Here is a 19904-nt window from a genome sequence, read left to right on the forward strand (position 1 = left end):
CAGGTTTTCATGAGGGGAATTATACAGCACAACTGGATGTTTCAAGTCCGTCGAGCCATATCCATGACTGCTCTATTCAAAAGGAAAAGGCTTGAATTTACATGGCACCTCCCATGACTTCAGCATATCCCAAGGCGCTTTAAAGCTCACAAAGTATTTTTGAAGTGTAGTCACTGCTGTCATGTAAGAAACACTGCAGCCAATTTGTACACAGCAAGCTCCCACAGACAGCAACGTGATAAAGACCAGATAATCTGTTTTAGCAATGTTGGTTGAGGGAGAAATATTGGCCCGGAACCAACGTTCCCTCTAAGCGACCCAGAAGTTCTCGCGCAGGCTGAGCATGAGTCGGCCCCTTTAAGTTAATACGCACGTGCAGCTGCACAAAAAAAAATTAAAGGGCCTATGCACTTAAATGAATAAGATGCACAGAACAAAAAAAATTACAGGGAACGTTGCCCAGAACACTGAGGAGAACTCCCCTGCTCTTCTTTGAAACAGTGTCACGGGATCTTTTATGTCCACCAGAGAGGGCAGACGGGGCCTCAGTTTAAAGTCTCATCTGAAAGATAGCACCTCCGACAGTGCAACACTCCCTCAGTACTGCAGTAGGAGTGTCAGTCTAGATTACGCTCTCAAGTGCATGGAGTGGGGCTTGAGCTCACAACTTTCTGATTCAGAGGCGAGAGTGCTTCCTAAACGCTTTTGTCAGGTATCTCAAAATAGGTTAAGTTTACAAACAAGGTGTGTTGTCATTCCCTGATTGCAACCCCAAAACATCACAAACTCCTTACAATCTCAACACAGTCTTTTGTTAAGAGTTGCAAAGAGCCAAGTAACTTGCATGACTGAGATTAATGCTGCAAATTGCTAAGTGTCAACCACAAATACCACCAGTCATACCTTGCCAATTCGCGTCGGAGAAGGAGAAGGGGAGAGGGGGAAAATATCCTCCCTCTGCAGAGTCAAAATCCGGTCGTCCTGCTCAGCAGTCACCATCTGGTCGCACTGCAAAAGAAGCATCAAGTAATCAGTGTGTTCAGACAAAACCATATCAATGCACAAGTCACAGTCTGACTATGTAATTCTATCAACACAGTTGACTATCTGTCACTATCTTCAGCCTCCCAACAAAAACAAATGCAAAGAGCAAGGGAGGGACGGAGAGTAAAGTAAAACAGTTTACAATGCAACTTCAGACCAGCCAGAGACTCCCACCAACTCAATATGTGGCATCCCCAGGCAACAGGGCTGGTTCCCATAAGTAGGCTAATCGTAACTGGCCCTCACAGTGTCTACTGCGTTCAGTAAATCCTCACTGGGATGTATAAGGCTTCTTCAGAATGATACCAGAACTAAAAAGGGTTAAATAGTGAGGATAGATTGCATAGACTACACTTGTATTTCCTCAAGTAAAGAAGATTAAGGAGTGATCTAATTGAAGTGCTCACAATTAAAGGATTTGATATAAACTATTTCCTCTGGTTGGGGGGGGGGGGGGGGGGTGGGGGAAGCCCAGAACATGGGGGAATAACCTTAAAATTAGAGCCAGGCCGTTCAGGTGTGATGTCAGGAAGCACTTCTTCACAGAAAGGGGAGTGGAAATCTGGAACTCCTCCCCCAAAACCACTGTTGAGGCTGGGGGTCAATTGAAAATTTCAAAACTGTGATTGATAAGATTTTTGTTAGACAAGGGTATTAAGGGCTACAGAACCAAGGCAGGTAGATGGGAGTTAAGATACAAATCAGCCATGATCGAATTGAATGGCAGGAAAGGCTCGAGGGGCTGAATGGCCTCCTCCTGTTCCCATGTTCATGTCAGCGGCCATCTGGGGATGCCTGTACGGTGAGCACATTCAGCCTGCAGCTCTGCGTTGGAAGTGAAAAGTCAACATTTTGAAAACAAAACCATTCATTATTTTCTACAAAAACATAGCCAACTTTCCACTTGCATTCTCATCAGCCCATGAATGTTCGTTAATTCACTTTTAACGGACGGAAAATCCCAGCCGTACTCTCTCTCCCTCCACTCCCCAGTACACAAAGGGAAGGTATATTGAATCTAATGATTCCCCTGAGGATCATGTTACAAAACAAAAATGAGCTGCTGAAAATTAAGGATGTGGAAGTGCCCTTTTACACTGAGACTACATCCCCCAGCGTTTCCCAGCTGATATAAATTAAACATTTGAGGTCACAAAACCCATAGAGAAGTTAATGAAGTGAAGCATTGATTTTACTGAACCTGGTTAGGGTGTGAGGTACTCACCAGTGTAAAGCCATCCTCCCACGAGCAGCTCATTTGCATAGCTGTGTGTATCCCTCTTAACAGAGAGAGAAGAGAGGGAAAAATACAAATCAGATACCAGAACAAAGTGATCCCCCAACTAACCCTTCCCCACCTCCCCGAGATAAAGATGGGGCTCATTTCAGCAGGCGGTGAGAAAAACCCTGATCATTTTCCACTTCTCACCAGCAGCTTAAAGCAGCAGCACATCAGGATTAGGAGGTTTAATGATTCCTTCCAGAGCTTCCTTTACAATGCTAAACAAATTGATCTCAAGCACAGAAGGGCATCTCCTATTGCCTCTGCATGATATTTCATAAAAAGAATAATACACAGATAATAAAAGGACCTGCAAATGGTGTAAGTTGAAGGTAAGTGTGAGGGGGCTCATGTAGAGCACAGTGGGCGGCGCAGTGGTTAGCACCGCAGACTCACAGCTCCAGTGACCCGGGTTCAATTCTGGGTACTGCCTGTGTGGAGTTTGCAAGCTCTCCCTGTGTTTGCATGGGTTTCCTCCGGGTGCTCCGGTTTCCTCCCACGTGCCAAAGACTTGCAGGTTGATAGGTAAATTGGCCATTAGCAATTGCCCCTAGTGTAGGTAGGTGGTAGGGAAATATAGGGACAGGTGGGGATGTGGTAGGAATATGGGATTAGTGTAGCATTAGTATAAATGGGTGGTTGATGGTCGGCACAGACTCGGTGGGCCGAAGGGCCTGTTTCAGTGCTGTATCTCTAAACTAAACTAAACTAAGACCAGTTGGGCCAAATGGCCTGTTTGTGCTGTAAATTCTGCATAATTAACATGCAATATACAAACACGATCCAATCGGGGCTGCACAGAGGTAGGTTTTGTGCCAAAAACATGTGCTCGCTAGGAATTTAATGAAATTTAGTAAAGGTGCAACTGTTCAAAAAATCCAAAAACAGACAGATAGAGAGTACAAATGGAATCAGCGAGTGCAGACTTCACCTACACTAACTAAAACTAATCGAAAACCTCAAAGTTCTCACTCACTAATTCCTCCCCACAACAACCGGACTGGAATACCGTCCAATTTTGACTTTAAACAATTCCAGACATCACTTAAAAAGAGAGTGTGGTCCATACTTAAAGCAGCAACAACCCTTAAAACCTGTGCATCTCCCCGAAATTGAAGAGCAAGTCAACTAAAGAGGCTGGAAGAGGCACAAGTCTGTGGCATTTTTAGACGAACAATCACATCACTGAGCAACAAATGCACCAATATGCCCAAGCTCACTGCAGAAAGCAGCAGATGTCTTCAAGTATGTTCAAGAATAAATGTGTCAGTGTGCTTTATCCATTTAAGATGAGTGACAGTAATTCCCATTTGCAACAGTGGAATTGAATTACATGCAACACACCGGGGGGAGTTTCACACAACATTATCAAACTGTTCAGTCAAGCCATTCTAAAAAGCACTGAGAAATGCCAATTTCTGTGCAGACAGTACGTAGGATTCTCCAAAAATTCAACACCAAACAACCATGAGTAAGGCAACCATAAACCACCCCCTACCCACAAAATATTCTAAATAGTATTCACCAAAATACAGACTCCCAATGTATCCAAAAACATACTTTCTTCCCAACTGTTTCCCATTTGAACTGGCACATTCCTATCAGCTGCTTCCCTGATCATTGTGATATAGCAGCTCTCCCACAGTACGCCCTCCTCTCGCCTTGTATCCATCTGCTGGATTCCCTCCAATTGTACGTCAACAGCAGGAGTGTGTGCGTACATGCAGAGAGTGGAAGTTGCCATTTAAGTATCAGAGTGTGGAGGAGTAGAGGAACAACTGATAGGGGGACGCTGGTTTGCAGCTGCTGCCAGGTGGAGTCTGTGGAGTAACTGCTCCACCAAGAGGGGCAGCTGAGGGAAGATATGACCCACGTAAAAGATAAACACCCCCCACGTACAAGATAAAAACCCCCACATACTCAACTCCAAACAGGGAGGCTAATATATACAGTACGCCCCACTTAGGAAGTGTGCTGCCTCCTGATGCTGAGATTACAGACACCACGTGAGCCCAGGTTCAATCCCAGTTTGTGTCGAGTGTGCCGAGCCGGGCAGCAGCAGAGACTGGAGGTTAGGAAAGATGGAAAACAAAAGTAGCCTGACAAATCACACCATCAAGGGTCTCACTTGAAGAATGGCTACTTGGGCAAGGCTCTTGGTGATATAATTTATTTTACGCAGCGAGTTGCTATGATCAGGAATGCACTGCCTGAAAGGGCGGTGGAAGCAGATTCAATGATAACTTTCAAAAGGGAATTGCATGAATGCTTGAAAAGGAAAACACTGCGGGGTTATGGGGAGTGGGTTTTAAGGAGCTGGCAGAGGTGCGATGGGCTGAATGGCCTACTTCTGTGCTGTACCATTCTATGACCAGAGAGCCTTACCCCAGCACCACTCAGCACATTGAAGAATGGGGGAGGGGATGAAAACTGGGAAGGGGGAAATTGGAGGTAAGCGCAAACTCCAATTGAGACACCACCAAAGGTGTCTTTAGCAACCAAGGATTTAAATAAAGTGGGCAGAGAGCATAAAGTTCCAAATGTCAAACTCACCTTTCATGTGCAGTCTCTCGATTCATCACATCCATACTCTCCTCCTGAAACATAACAAGCAACTGCCTTTTACATCTGTGCGTAGCAACCTCTGCCACTGGAGACATCTTACTTGTGCTATGGTGGTGGATAAATCCAAGTGAAGCATGGTTAATTTTTTTGCACTTAATGTGCATCCAAACACAATGCCCAGCATTGCATTCAGTCCCACCCTTCTTGCCTCGAATCAAGACCCCTTCCAATGAACGCTGCCACTCAAACGTGCTGAGCTAATAATATGCATTGTCAGCTTGTAATCTGACATGCGTTCTGTAATGTGCCATTACCCAAGATCGCGTGTAATCCCCTTTTTCTTCTTCTTATTCAACAGATCAAAAATGTAAAACAATGAAGTTCCATTAGACTCTCTGGATACTAAGGGAATCAAGAGATATAAGGATTGTGCGGGAAAGTGGAGTTTGAGCCTGGTCCACTCTTGTTCCTATGTATGTTCTTGTACCATTGTATGGTTGTATCTGTATTAAATTGCAGAAAGTCTATTGGCTATTTAATATATTTTGGTATAATTAATTCCAGTTTGATTATTAACGAATATTCATGTGATCCTACACCTAACGTACAGAAATGCAAATGATTGGTTGTGAAGGGTTCCTCATCTGATCCCATAGCATAAGGCCAGAATGGCAAAAAATGAGAAGATTTCAGAGCTTTAAAACATCTGTGCTTTACTGCCCAGCCCATTTTAACCAACTCCATGTATGCAATCATACAAGTACTTCCAAGTTAGAGGGAATAATCAGGGAATTTCCTGTACTTGACTATAGGTACAAAAGTTATACAACATTGATCTATCTTACTCCTCAAGAGAGAATAATTCTAAAATCAGTATTAGGATATGCCGATAGGGTGAGATGAAGGAGGGTGGGAGAAGGCTCGTGTGGAGCATAAACACTGGCATGGACCAGTTGGGCTGGCCCGAATGGCCTGTTTCACTGATGTACATTCTATGTAATGCATCTGGTGACAATAACACTGTCATGTGGCTAAGCAGTTGACCCAAAGGCACAACTAGCACAGACACCGAGACTATGGAGGAAACCTTAATAGGACAACACTGACACAATACATTCGACTGAGTTTAAGGCACCGATACCACGAGGTAAGCCTTACCTGCCTAATCTGGTCAATCCGGCTGCTGAAGGTTCGGAATGGTGACAGTGGGAAAGACTGGAATGGCGAGGGGAGGGGAGCAAAGAAAAACAAAGTCCATCATTCAACTCGCTCATTGTGTTACTAATTGGAAATTGACCTGAATATTGAGAGTTTACATAACAAGCTAAAGTGTGGAATCTCTGTTCTGCCGAGCAGCTGTGAAATGAAGTGGGATTTGAACATGAAATCCAGGCAAAAATGAACTGAGCAAAACACATCAGATGGTTTCCCTTCCTGCACTCCTGTGCATTGCACACGAGTAAGAGTTCCCAGTCTCCACGTTGTTTACCCTGGTTGGGTTGGCCAGCCAACACTGGGACAATTTCCCTCTTTTTCCTCGAACACTTTTCCAAGAATCCCAACTAAACAAGGATGTACCTTTTGGAATGTCTGATTGTGAAGTCCCCGTCTCCTCTGATTCGGCACTAACCCACATGGGCGATTAGCATGTACCAGTCAGGCCTGCGAATCGCAATGCACACCCATGGAAGCCAGCCGTTACACATCCACACCAACTGAAAGCTTAGCCAGGTTGAAAAACAACTCTTAGTGTGGATAGGGCAAGTAATTTGGTGCGACACTATATTCCATGAGTTTCCACACTGATTGCTGCCCGTGCACTGTGGAAATACTACTTCCAGAAGACACCCAAGTGTAAGTCACTTGTCCCAATTCAATAAAAATAGTTACAACTGAATGCTTAAAGTAACTGCAAACATTAAAAATTCACATTCAGATTGTAATTGCAACTAAGCTAAAGGCCTGGATTTTGTCAAACTCAGGCCCCTATTGTCCTGGGACTTTATTTATGACAAACCCTGGAGGTGCCAGCTGCTATGACTGTCGTCAACACCAATTTTTTGTTTTAAATGTCTCCATGACCCACTGTCAAAAAGTAATTTTAGCGGGGGTGGGTGGATTATCTGCATCAGCCAACTCCCTATATTTAAAACTTCCTGCTTGAGGGGCAGTGCTTTATGCTTCATATAAGATTTGAAATCTGTTCTCCTAAAAGGTCACGCAAGGGTCACTTTGGCAGCAACAAATTACATTTATATAGCGCATTAAACGCAGTAAAACGCCCCAAGGCACATTACAGGGACACCCAAAAAAATTTAACACCAAGGCACATAAGGAAATATTAAGGCAGGTGGCCAAAAGCTTGGCCATAGAGGTAGATTTTAAGCAGCATCTTAAAGGAGAGCGGCGGAGAGGTTTAGGGAGGGAATTCCAGAGCTTACGGCCCAGGCGGATAAAGGCTTGGCCGCCAAAGCTGAAGAGAAGGAAATCAGGGATGCGCAAGAATCCAGAACTGGAGGAACACAGAGTTCTCGGAGGGTTGTAGGAGGTTACAGAGAAAGGGAGGGCCTTGGAGGGATTTGAACACAAGGATAAGAATTTTATAATCAAGGCTTAGCATATGTGGTGCTTTACAAGTTATAATGCTCCAGTCCTTAATAAAACACTGTAACCTTCAACTCACCAGCAGCAACACCACAGGAGGTCTAACAGCATTCAGAAGTTGGTTAAATATGTTTTTTTGTCAGCACTGAGCAACGGATCTACCTCCCTCCATCTGATTCTGCACATTATTGTTCTGAAGTATGGTGACAGGCTGGCAACCAGAGCCTGGCATTTTCTGAAAGGGAGGGGTTGGGGGTAAAAAACCAATCCCAGAGAATCAGCCTCCGACAACCTTTGCACACCCCTCAGCACTGCTCACTAACAAAACACTGCGGGGGAAGGGGCCGACAGAAAATTGGTTGGCTGCTCTCAGCTGCAGACGGGGCTTGGTGCTCGGACGCGATAGAACAAAAAGATTTGCGTTTTTATAGCACCTTTCATGACCTCATGGCCCAAAGCACTTTACAGCCAATTAAGTACATTTTTTTTTTATAAGAAGTGTAGTCACTGTTGTAATGTAGAAAACCAGTAGATACGCGTCAGAGCTTAAGCAAAGTCCTAAAATATCTGAAGACAATAAAAAGCATGGCAAAGCTCCCACAAGTAATCAGCTCAGTTTACAGAACGAACAGTTTTGGAGTATTACATCAGCTTAATTTAGCTGGTAACACGCTGGTCTGTGGCTCAAAGGAATTAAAATTCTCATCCTCGTGATCAAAGACTCCCCATGGCCTTGCCTCTCTATCTCTGCAGCCTAAAGCATGGCTACTGACCCGAACCCAACCAGACCTGACGACATGTCGGGTCTCTCTTCCGGGTCCGGCATTCGGGCTCGGGTCAGGCTGGGCTGGACGTGGACACAGTGCTGCCTTGCTCAGGGAGGGATGTAATCTTAAAAATTTGAACATTCAGCCAGTACGTCAAGGTGGGAAACGTGCTGCCAGAACAGAGGATCACAACATTTAGACAAGGTAAAGCACAATAACCTGTTTGATATGATTAACTTTATTACGGTAGTCAGGTCAGATCAGGGGTGGGAAAAAATCAAAGGACTCAGGCCTTGGTCAGGTTTGGGCTGGATGTGCCTGGGTCGGGTTTCAATTTCATACCCGAGCCGGCCTTTACTGCAGCCTCCTCCAGACCTATAACCCCACCAGAACTCTGCAGCCCTCCAACTCATCCTCGCGCATCCCCAGTCTCTGCAGCCCACTGAAGGCTGCTGTGCCTTTAGTCTTCTAGGCCCTAAGCGCTGGAATTCACAGAACATATCTGTCTCTCCTCAAAGAGCCTCCTTAAAAATTAATTTCACCAAGCTTTTAGTCCTAACAACATCTCTTGCTTGGCGTCAAATTTTTGTCCAACTATGTTCCTGGGAAATGTCTCAAGACATTTTCCCACTTTAATGGCACTAAATGAATCTCGAGTATAACAGAATTAATTGTTTGCTCATAAAACTGAAACTAAATTACTCAGGAATATAAACTGAAAATTCCCCAGTTACTGGCTGAGTGGCAAAAAATAAAGAAAACACAAACCAAAACATTTTGATCCGTCCAAAAAGGAGATTTCAAGCCCCAGAATATTTAAGTCAAGCTGGTGACCGAAATGGGGGTGGAATTGAGGCCTATGTTAAGTGGTGGGGAAACAGTGCTGCCTTCCATTACTTACCGAGCTTGGGCAGCTGAGGTTTACAGAGGCACTGCTCCTCCGACATCGGAGCGAGGTTGGCTGAAACACTGGTGACGAGTCGCTGTAAGAAGTAATTGAGTGAGAGAGATTAGCCAGCGCTTTCACCAAGGATTCAAAAAGGCCCTTACTGTTTTCACAGTGTCAATGTGCGTAAGCCAAAATACTGCGTGCTTGTTTTGGACCAGTCCCATTGTATTTTGTCACAAATATTGAGACATATCACATATACAGGACAGTAAGACAGATATAATAAACAAGTAAACATTTCCCAGTTACCCAACTTTAACCAACACTTTCTTGGTGCTGTCTGATAGTGTGTGTTCACTATAGTAAAAGCTAACATGCTGTGCAAAGCTCAGGCATGTATATTGCACGCTTGGAGGGATCCTTACTTATAAGGCCCACAGCAGCTGAGACAAACTCACAGAGTGTGCCAGATTTTCACTCTTTGATAAAAATTGGAGGATTCATATTTTTAGAAAATTGCTAAGTATTGTCACCATTGCTAATGTTGTGCATCAATTTCAAGTTCTAATCATAGTGCACTACCGCTCTTACTCCAAGAACACGCAACCTATTTTATAGTCTCACAATTAAGTTGGGACCACCCCAGTGGCGCAGTTTAGACATGCACAGGTCAAACAGTCAAAGGGTCAACCCTGGAACACACAAGGTCACAAGTCTGAGCCTCCACCAGGCATACCATCTGCCATATGTAACTCATGAAGCAGGACTGCTCAGTCAAGGAATGTTCCTGGCACGGACTACTGCTATTTACTGGCAGGAGAACACACTCAGCAACTCAGATATTGTTTGGTTCATAACTGCAGTGCCACGTAAGGTACAAGTCAAGCTGGTGCCAGCTTTGGTCCCTGGTGCGTGTAGTCAAGCCTGTATCAGCCCAGGTAGGGGCCACTACAGTTGGTCACAATGCTCCTAAGTTAAGGCAGCAGAAATGTCCGACAGGATTCCAGCTCTGGATTTCCATCCCATGACCCCTGTTGGAAATAATGGGTGAGGAAAGGACAGGATGACGACTGAAGTTGGCTGTGCTGCTGCCTGTGGCCAAACAGCTCACTAACACTCACCGTCGAGGATCACTCATGAGGAATGGCCAGACAGCCGCTGGTTACTGTAGAACTGTACCCCCGGAAAGAGACAGTGCCTTCCTAAACAAAGAAAAAGCCAACACAGATTCTGGTCCGCTTCTTCTCTACGGAGAGAATTAAATTAACAGCTGCTGCATGCGCAGCCAGTACAGAATGTTCCAAACACGGATGCCTCCCGATCGGAATCCAAGACTGGGAGCTGATGGCAATCAGCCTGATTTCCAATCGGACTGCTCATCGACAATCCTGGACCTGGCAAGAGCCAAATCGTTTCCTGTGGGGGGGCTGGAGAAACCGCAATGGCGAGTTCAGAAATGAACGAGACTCCATCTGAGCAGACACTTATTTTGCCAGGTTTCCCTCACACCAAAGCCATTGGCAACCCTCCAGCAGCTCTGCCCGCCTGGCTGATCTTCACGTGTATGTCAGAACAACTGCAACTGTATTTTCATAGCGCTCAAGTGGAGATCAGATCAACCACGGTGATACATTAGGTTAGACAATAACCTTTCACCTGTGGGAACTGGGTTCAAACCCAGTCAACAACAATTTGCATTTATACAACGCCTTTACTGGAGTATAGCACTAAAGGCACTTCCAGGAGTATAATCAGAGAAAATTTGGCACCGAGCTACATAAGGACATATTAGGACAGTTGGACAAAAGCTTGGCTAAAGAGGTAGGTTTTAAGATGGAGAGAAAGAGAGGGGTAGAAAGATGGAGAGATTTAGAGAGGGAATTCCTGAGCTTGGGGCCCAGGCAGCTGAATGCATGGCCGCCAATGGTGGAGCGAAGGAAGGGGAGGGTTACACCAGAGGCCAGATGGGAGGAACACAGAGAACATGGAGGGCTGTAGAGATGAAGGAAGTTAACTAGACTGATGAGATAATGGTTCCCCGTAGAGTTTGGGCAGCCAATGGAAGTAAACAGACCACCCGAACCAACCATCCGTTCTGGTGTTTATCCTCCACACAAGCACTTCTCATGTGTCCATCCTGTTTCCTTATTGCCCTTTCTTAAGTCTTAAACTATAACATGAGTCTCTGTTTCAATCACTAATTTCAAAAGTGCATTCCACAGCCTCACAATCTTCCATGTAAAAAAAGTTTTGCCTGCTCTGTCCTAAATCTTTCTAGTTTATTATATCTATATGTCCCCTTGTTCTAAACCCTCCCCAAAATGATGCAATCTGTTTCTATCTACCCTGCACAGTCCCTTAATAATTTTAAACACCTCCAAACTACCCTGTAACTCTTTTTAAAACCGCCTCATACTAAAGTCCCTAATTTAACACCACTTGGAGAAGCCACAGGATGGTTGTTGCAGTGTGGGAAAATAGAAAGATGCCACACTGGTGCATAAAGTTGAGGTTGGGAGTGAGGCACATGGAGCTGACAGTATTTGTCTACCTGATGCTGGGCACCTGAAATGGAAAGTGTTCCATTGCACAGTGCTGACCTTCCACATTTTGAAGTGCTTAAAATGAAGTTAGAGACGTTATATCACATCAGAGAGAATTTTTTAAAAACCTTAGAACATGGTTAAGTACTGTCTGCAGTTTTAGGCTTCATACTACACAAACTCAAACAGCATAATAGAGTACAGAACAGATTTTAGGCTGCTGACTAGTACAATGAAAAAGAATTACAAAGAAAGAATGGAAAGATTGGGGCTATTTTTAAAATAGCAATACCCCCCACCGACCCCCCCAGGATCTGCTTTTGCCCCATTACAATGAAATCCTATATTCCCCCACTCCTTGTTGCTGATCCCTAAAATGTCCCCATCTCTTGTGCCTGCAAACCCCAAGTTTCTGTGCAACTCCATAATGCCCCACTTTACCAATGCTCATGCTTCCCCACCCACCGTACTACATTACACAGAAACAGGTCATTCAGCCCAACCGGTCCATGCCAGTCTTTATACTCCACACGAGCCTCCTCCCACTCCTACTCTTCTACCCCTATCAGCATAATCTTCTATTCCTTTCTCCCTGATGTGTTTATCTAACTTCCCCTTATAAATACTATTTGCCTGAACTACTCCGAGTTCCACATTCTCATCACTCTCTGGGTAAAGAAGCTTTTCCTGAATTCCCTGTTGGATTTGTGAGTTATTTATGACCCTGAGTTTTGATCTCCCCCACAAGTCAAACACTAAGATCCCCATTCACTGTGATATCGGTCGATGGATAAATATTGGCTCCAAGACAACGGGAAGCACTCGCCTTCACTTCTTTGAAGTACTGCCATGGGCTCTTTTTACATCCACGAGAGGATAGACGGCGCCTCAGTTTAACTTCTTATCCAAAAGAGGGCACCCCCAACAGTGTATCATTCTCTGAGTACTGCACTGGGATTGTCAGCAGAGATTTTTGTGCTCAAGTCTCTTGCCTGGAAATTGAATCTGCAACTTTCTGGCTCAGAGGCAAGACTGCGACCAACTGAGTCACGGCTGACACGGTAGGGCTGCAATACTTGATTATCCAGTGACCTGCCCCTAACCACCTAATGGATAGTGTAGCTGTCGGTTGGGGAATGGATTGGACCCAGCTGCCCCATGCAATTAAATTGCCTGCCATCACTCACTAAGTTCGGAAAGTAAGGAAGCATGGGATTCAGGGAAAGCTGGCTGTCTGGATACAAAATTGGCTGGCCCATAGAAGTCAGAGGGTGGTAGTAGATGGAAAGAATTTCAGCATGGAGCTCGGTGACCAGTGGTGTTCCACAAGGATCTGTTCTGGGACCTCTGCTCTTTGTGATTTTTATAAATGACTTGGATGAGGATGTGGAAGGCTGGGTTAGCAAGTTTGCCGATGACACGAAGGTTGCTGGAGTTGTGGATAGTGTGGAAGGCTGTTATAGGTTGCAACGGGACATTGACAGGATGCAGAGCTGGGCTGAGAAGTGGCAGATGGAGTTCAACCTGGAAAAGTGTGAAGTGATTCATTTTGGAAGGTCGAATTTGAATGCGGAATACAGGTTTAAAGACAGGATTCTTGGTAGTGTGGAGGAACAGAGGGATCTTGGGGTCAATGTCCATAGATCGCTCAAAGTTGCCACCCAAGTTGATAGGGTTGTTAAGGCGGCGTATGGTGTGTTGGCTTTCATTAACAGGGGGATTGAGTTTAAGAGCCACGAGGTTATGCTGCAGCTCTATAAAGCACTGGTTAGACCACACTCGGAATATTGTGTTCAGTTCTGGTTGCCTCATTATAGGAAGGATGTGGAAGCTTTAGAGAGGGTGCAGAGATTTACCAGGATGCTGCCTGGACTGGAGGGCATGTCCTACGAAGAAAGATTGAGGGAGCTAGGGCTTTTCTCATTGGAGCGAAGAAGGGCGAGAGGTGACTTGATAGAGGGGTACAAGATGATAAGAGGCATAGATAGAGTGGATAGTCAGAGACTTTTTCCCAGGATGGAAAGGGCTATCACCAGGGGGCATAATTTTAAGGTGATTGGAGGAAGGTTTCGGGGAGATGTCAGAGGTAGGTTCTTTACACAGAGAGTGGAGGGTGCGTGGAATGCGCTGCCAGCGGTGGTAGTAGAAGCAGATACATTAGGGGCATTTAAGTGACTCTTGGATAGGTACATGGATGATAGTAGAGTGAAGGGTAGGTAGTTAGTTTGATCTTGGAGTAGGTTAAATGTTCGGCACAACATCGTGGGCCGAAGGGCCTGTACTGTGCTGTACTGTTCTATGTTCTATAAAGAATGGGCAACTAAGCTGACGAGCAGCACAGCCTTGAAGCTGGTAAACAGCCGACCGACTCTTTCAGCTCCTACTGGTGTCAGGCCTAGAAGAGAAACTAAAACAGAAAACGGACTGAAGAGAATGAATGCAAAGATCATATTTTATTCTTGGAGTTGGTAAGAGATCAAAGATCTTATGATTTATGTCATCTGACCTTCAGAGATAAATTGCACTTAATGTGCTCTAAACATGAAAGTTTGTTATTACACACTCCAACAGGTCAAGGAGCTTACTTAATAAATTAGGAACTTGGGCACAGGAAGAGGCCATTCAGCCCCTCGGCCTTGTCTGCCATTTAATAAGATCATGGCTGATCTTCTGCTGTAATTTCACTTTGTTACCAGCGTCCCATATCTCTCGATTCCGAGAGACTAAAAATCTATCTATTGCCGCCTTGAATATACTCAACAATGAAGCATCCACAACCCTCTGGGGTAGAAAATTCCAAAGATTCACAACCCTCAGAGTGAAGAAATTTTTCATTTCAGTCCGAAATGACCGACCCCTTTATCCTGAGATTGTGCCCCAATGTTCTGGATTCCCCAGTGAGGGGAAGCAACCTGTCAGTGTCTACCCTGTCAAGCCCCTTCGGAATCTTGTATGCTTCAATGAGATCGCCTCTCATTCTTCTAAGCTCCAGAGAGTATAGGCCCAATTTACTCAGCCTCTCATAACAGGTCAACCCTCTCATCCAGGAGCCAATTTAATGAAGCTTCGCTATATTGCCTCCAACACAAGGATATCCTTCCTTAGATATAGAAACCAAAACTGCACACTGTAGTCCAGGTGTGGTCTTACCAAAGCCCTATACAACTGTAGCAAGACTTCCTTATTCTTGTAATCCAATCACCTTGCCATTTGCCTTCCTAATTGCTTGCTGTACCTGCATGCTAACTGTGTGTTCCTCTGAGCATCAGAATTTGAAAGTTTCACGCCTTTTAAAAATGTTCTGCTTCTCTATTCTTACTACCAAAGTGAATAACCTCACACTTCCCCACATTATACTCCATCTGACACTTGTTGCCCACTCACTTTACCTGTCTTTGCAGGCTCTTTTGTGTCCTCCTCACAGCTTACATTCCCACCTAGCTTTGTATCATCAGCAAATTGAAGAACAGGGACTAAACAGTTCAATACCATTCCACTCAGTCTATTTATCCACTGAACCATCAGTAAAGTTCCATCATATAGAATAAAAAAATTAGAATTTTAATCTCTACTTCCACTCTTCCAGTTTGGGAATGCACTGTGCAAAAACTTCTAAATTCCAAGTCAGAACCTTTCAATTAATTTTCATCAACAGACACTGTTGATGACACCTTCCATCACTTTACTGATGATTGAGAGTAGACTAATGGGGCGGTAATTGGCTGGGTTGGACTTTATTATTATTAGAGATACAGCACTGACACAGGCCCTTCGGCCCACCGAGTCTGTGCCAACCAACACCACCCATTTATACTAATTTATACTAATCCTATGGCGGCACAGTGGCGCAGTGGTTAGCACCGCAGCCTCACAGCTCCGGCGACCCGGGTTCAGTTCTGGGTACTGCCTGTGTGGAGTTTGCAAGTTCTCCCTGTGTCTGCGTGGGTTTCCTCCGGGTGCTCCGGTTTCCTCCCACATGCCAAAGACTTGCAGGTTGATAGGTAAATTGGTTATTATAAATTGCCCCTAGTATAGGTAGGTGGTAGGGAAATATAGGGACAGATGGGGATGTGATAGGAATATGGAATTAGTGTAGGATTAGTGTAAATGGGTGGTTGATGGTCGGCACAGACTCAGTGGGCCGAAGGGCCTGTTTCAGTGCTGTATCTCTAAGATAACTAAGATATCTAAGATATCTTACAGGACACAGAGCAGAAGCTCATCAAGTTTACATACAAACTGACGAATCAGGAGTAGGTCATTCGACCCCTCGAGCCTGCTCCGCCATCCAATAAGTTCATAGCTGAACTGATTTCTCCACATTACAACCTATCCCCAATAACCTTTCACCCCCTTCCTCATCAAGAATCTATCTAAACATATTCAAAGACTCTGCTTCCGCTGCTGTACCTGCATACTAACCTTTTGAGATTCAAGCACTAGGACACCCAAATCCCTCTGCATCTCAGAGCTCTGCAATCACTCACCATTTAGATAATATGCTTGTTTGTTATTCTTCCTGCCAAAGTGGGCAACTTCATATTTTCCCACATTATACTCCATCTGCCAGATTTTTGCCCACTCACTTAACCTATCTATATCCCTTTGTAGCCTCCTTATGTCTTCTTCACAACCTACTTTCCTACCTATTAATGCCAATATGTTATCCCCTACACCATGAGATTTTATTTTTTGCAATAACCTTTGATGTGGTACCTTATCAAATGCCTTCTGGAAATCTAAGTACAATACATCCACCGGTTCTCCTTTATCCACAGCACATGTTAACCCCCTCAAATGTCTCCAATAAATTGATTAAACATGATATCCCTTTAACAAAACCATGTTGACTCTGCCTGATTACCTTCAATTTTTCTAAGTGCCCTGCTATAACATCTTTAATAATAGCTTATAACATTTTCCCTAAGACAGATGTTATGCTAACTGGCCTGTAGTTTCCTGCTTTCTGTCTCCCTCCCTTTGTGAATAAAGGAGTTACATTTGCTATTTTCCAGTACTTCATCAGTACCTCCCAATCCCATGATCACCACTATTGAGAATGCGAACAGCAAAGTATCATGGGCTATGTACAAGCTCCCCTCCAAGTACATGCACCGTCCTGACTGCGACATGTAAAGGAAGTAAAAAACGAATGTGTCTTTACGTTGTGCATTTCCTCACCTCAGGACATCTCAAAATACTTCACATCAAATGAAGGACTTCTGAAATGCACTCTCTTCAAATTCTCTATCTGGTACCTCTTTTTAATTCATTTATGTGGCCGCCGCTGGCAAGGCCAGTATTTATTGCCCTCCCTAATTTCCTTTTGCTGAGAGGTTTGCTAGGCTATTTCAAAAGGCAGTTAAGAGTCAGCCACATTGTTGTGGGTCTAGAGTCACACGTAGGCCAGACCGGATAAAGACAGCAGATTTCCTTCCCTAAAGGAGATGAGTGAATTGGTTTTTACAGCAATCCAGTCATTTCATGTTCACCATTACTGATACTAGCTTTTTACTGCGGATTTATTTACAGAGAATTAAACTCTCAGAGCTCTCATGGTGACATTTGAACTCCTGGTCTCTGTATCACTAGTCTATACCTAGTTTATTACTAGTCCAATAGCTTAACCACGATGCTACCATTCCTAAAGAGGGGGCACCAAGGACAGCAGTGATTCTACCACATTCTTAGAACAGCGAGCTATGGGCAATAAATGTAGCCTTACTGGAATTACTCACAACCCATGAACAAGTCAAACAGCACAGGAGGTGGCCGTTCGGCCCATCATGCCTGTGCCAGCTCTTTGAAAGAGTTATCCAATTAGTCCCATTCCCCTGCTCTTGCCCCACGCTTGCAAATTTCTCCTGTTCAAGTATTTATCCAATTCCCTTTTGAAAGTTACCATTAAATCTGCTTCCATCGCCCTTTCAGGCAGCGCGTTCCAAATCACAAACATTTGCTGCGTTAAACGAAAAATCTCATCTCCCCTCTGGTTCTTTTGGCAATGACCTTAAACCTAGTACCATTCTGGAAAATCTCGTCTGCACCTTGTTCAAGGTCTTGACATCCTCCCTAAAGGCTGGTGCCCAGAACTGGACACAATGCAGTTACTGAGGCCTAACTGTTCAATAAAAGGCTTAGCATACACGCTTGCTTTTGCACTCTATGCCTCTATTTATCAAAAGTCAATGATCCTTGTACTTTTTCTCAACAGTGTTATCAACTTATTAACCACCTTCAAAAGTACATATTAAAAATAAATCAGAACAAAAACCATGATCCCCATCCCAAGGTTCTAGACTCAGCCAAATGGTGACAACCCTAATTTTAAAGGCATGTCATGACAGCACAATTGAATAAAACTCCTTGTAACATTATACTTACACAGCTTATCACATTTTTAATATGTCTGAAGAGTAAGGGGAGGCAGTGGCGTAGTGGTAATGTCATTAGCCACAAAATCCCACCATTAATAAATATTTTTTTTAAAATCTAGAATTAAAAGGCAACTCTGGAATTGAAAGCTATTCTCAGTAATGATGCCATGAAACTATCAATTGCTGTAAAAATTCATCCAGTTCACTAATGCCCTTCAGATAGGAAATCTGCCGTCCTTACCCAGTCATGCCTACATGTGACTCCCGACTCACAGCAATGTGGTTGACTCTTAACTGCCCTCTGAAATGGCCGAGCAAGCCACTAAGTTTAAGGGAAATTAGGATGGGCAACAAATGTTAGCCTGTCAACGATGCCCACATCCCGTGAAAGGATTAAAAACAAAGTCAGCCGTGGTTCAGTTGGTAGCGCACTCTCTCACCTCTAAGTCACAAAGTTCGAGCTTCAAGTCCCACTCCAGGACTTCAGCACTAAAATCAAGACGGACACTCCAGTGCAGTACTGAGGGAGTGCGGCACTGTCAGAGATGCCATCTTTCGGATAAGACATTGAACCGAGGCCCCATCTGCCTGCTTGGATGGATGTAAAAGATCCCAAGGCACTATTTCAAAGAAGAGCACGGGAGTTATCCCCAGTCTCAGATTTCCAGCATTCGCAGTATTTTACTTTCATTTGAGAGATTCCCGGTGTTCTGGCTTATACTTATCCTTCAAACATCATAAAACTTATCCTTCAAACATCATAAAAATCAGATTATCTGGTCATTATATCACATTGCTGTTTGTGGGGGAACTTGCTCTGCACTAATTAGCTGCCACATTTCCGACATTAGAACGGTGACTACACTTCAAAAAAGTCAAGCACTTGGTCAAGCTGATGGTCGTGAAAAGCACTATATAAATGCAAATCTTTCTTTATACTCCCCAACCAGCAGAAAGTGCCTCCCAATCTACCCTATCTGTTCCCCTTAACATCTTGAAAATGACAATCAAATCACCCCTTACTTAACCTTCTAAATTCTCGGGGAAGCAAACCCTGGTTGGGGTAATATAAAAGCAAAATACTGCAGATGCTGGAAACCTGTTTCTGTCCTCGTTTGGGTCAACAGTCATCCCACACAGAGCAACAGGCTTAGACACAAAAAAAAAGCAAAATACTGCAGATCTGAAACAAAAACAGAAAGTGCTGGAAATACTCAGCAGTGTCTGTGGAGAAAGAAACCTGAAATGTTAACTCTGTTTTTCTCTCTCTACAGATGCTGCCAGACCTGCATGAGTATTTCCAGCACTTTGTTTTTATTTCAGGCTTAAAAGACAAACTTCCACCTGAAAACAGCACATCTCTTTGCTCAAGACAAGCACAAAATTGAATTCAAACACCCACTGATGCACCTCTACCGAAATGCTAATGATAACGCAGACCTCCCCTCCTTTGTCCCATCTGGTAGTTGCATATAACTCCCAATATCGTAATAATTTCAAAATAAACAGCACTGAAAGTGTAAGTCACTGTTTAGGTGCATTTCATTGAGTGTACAGTTGAATGGAGCCACAGATTAGACAGAGGATTGACTGATTGGGTTACCTGATATTGCTGATCATGGGGGCACTGTTGGATCTGCGCAGCACCGCCCCTCCCCCACCACCTGCCGGCAAAGCAGCGCCGGCCGCCGCGCAAGCGCACTGATCCACTTCCATCCGCTCCTCCTGCGCCATCGAGAGGAGGGAGGCGTGAACTCCAGGCCGCACAGCCTCGGGCTCGCGTCGCCCTGCGTCCACACAACAGCCACCCCACCTTCACCTCCCACCTAACCC

General features: G+C 44.4%; 1 protein-coding gene across 3 annotated transcripts in view; it reads right to left on the reverse strand.

Annotated features, from left to right (window-relative positions):
* Window positions 1–19904, reverse strand: part of LOC137357387 (P2R1A-PPP2R2A-interacting phosphatase regulator 1-like) — a 34833-nt gene extending 14929 nt beyond the window's left edge. Inside the window, exons 1-6 of one of the 3 annotated variants that reach the window (XM_068023694.1) lie at window positions 19675–19904; window positions 9164–9245; window positions 6050–6106; window positions 4880–4923; window positions 2270–2324; window positions 904–1008 (exon numbers count right to left, since the gene is read on the reverse strand). In XM_068023694.1, the coding sequence (XP_067879795.1) occupies window positions 904–1008; window positions 2270–2324; window positions 4880–4923; window positions 6050–6106; window positions 9164–9245; window positions 19675–19805 (474 nt within the window). In that variant the 5' untranslated portion in view covers window positions 19806–19904. The remainder of the gene's footprint in view (window positions 1–903; window positions 1009–2269; window positions 2325–4879; window positions 4924–6049; window positions 6107–9163; window positions 9246–19674) is intronic. The other 2 variants (XM_068023693.1, XM_068023695.1) reach the window with 2 other exon arrangements.

This window comes from Heterodontus francisci, chromosome 48, assembly GCF_036365525.1.
Source record: "Heterodontus francisci isolate sHetFra1 chromosome 48, sHetFra1.hap1, whole genome shotgun sequence".
NCBI classification, from domain to species: domain Eukaryota; kingdom Metazoa; phylum Chordata; class Chondrichthyes; order Heterodontiformes; family Heterodontidae; genus Heterodontus; species Heterodontus francisci.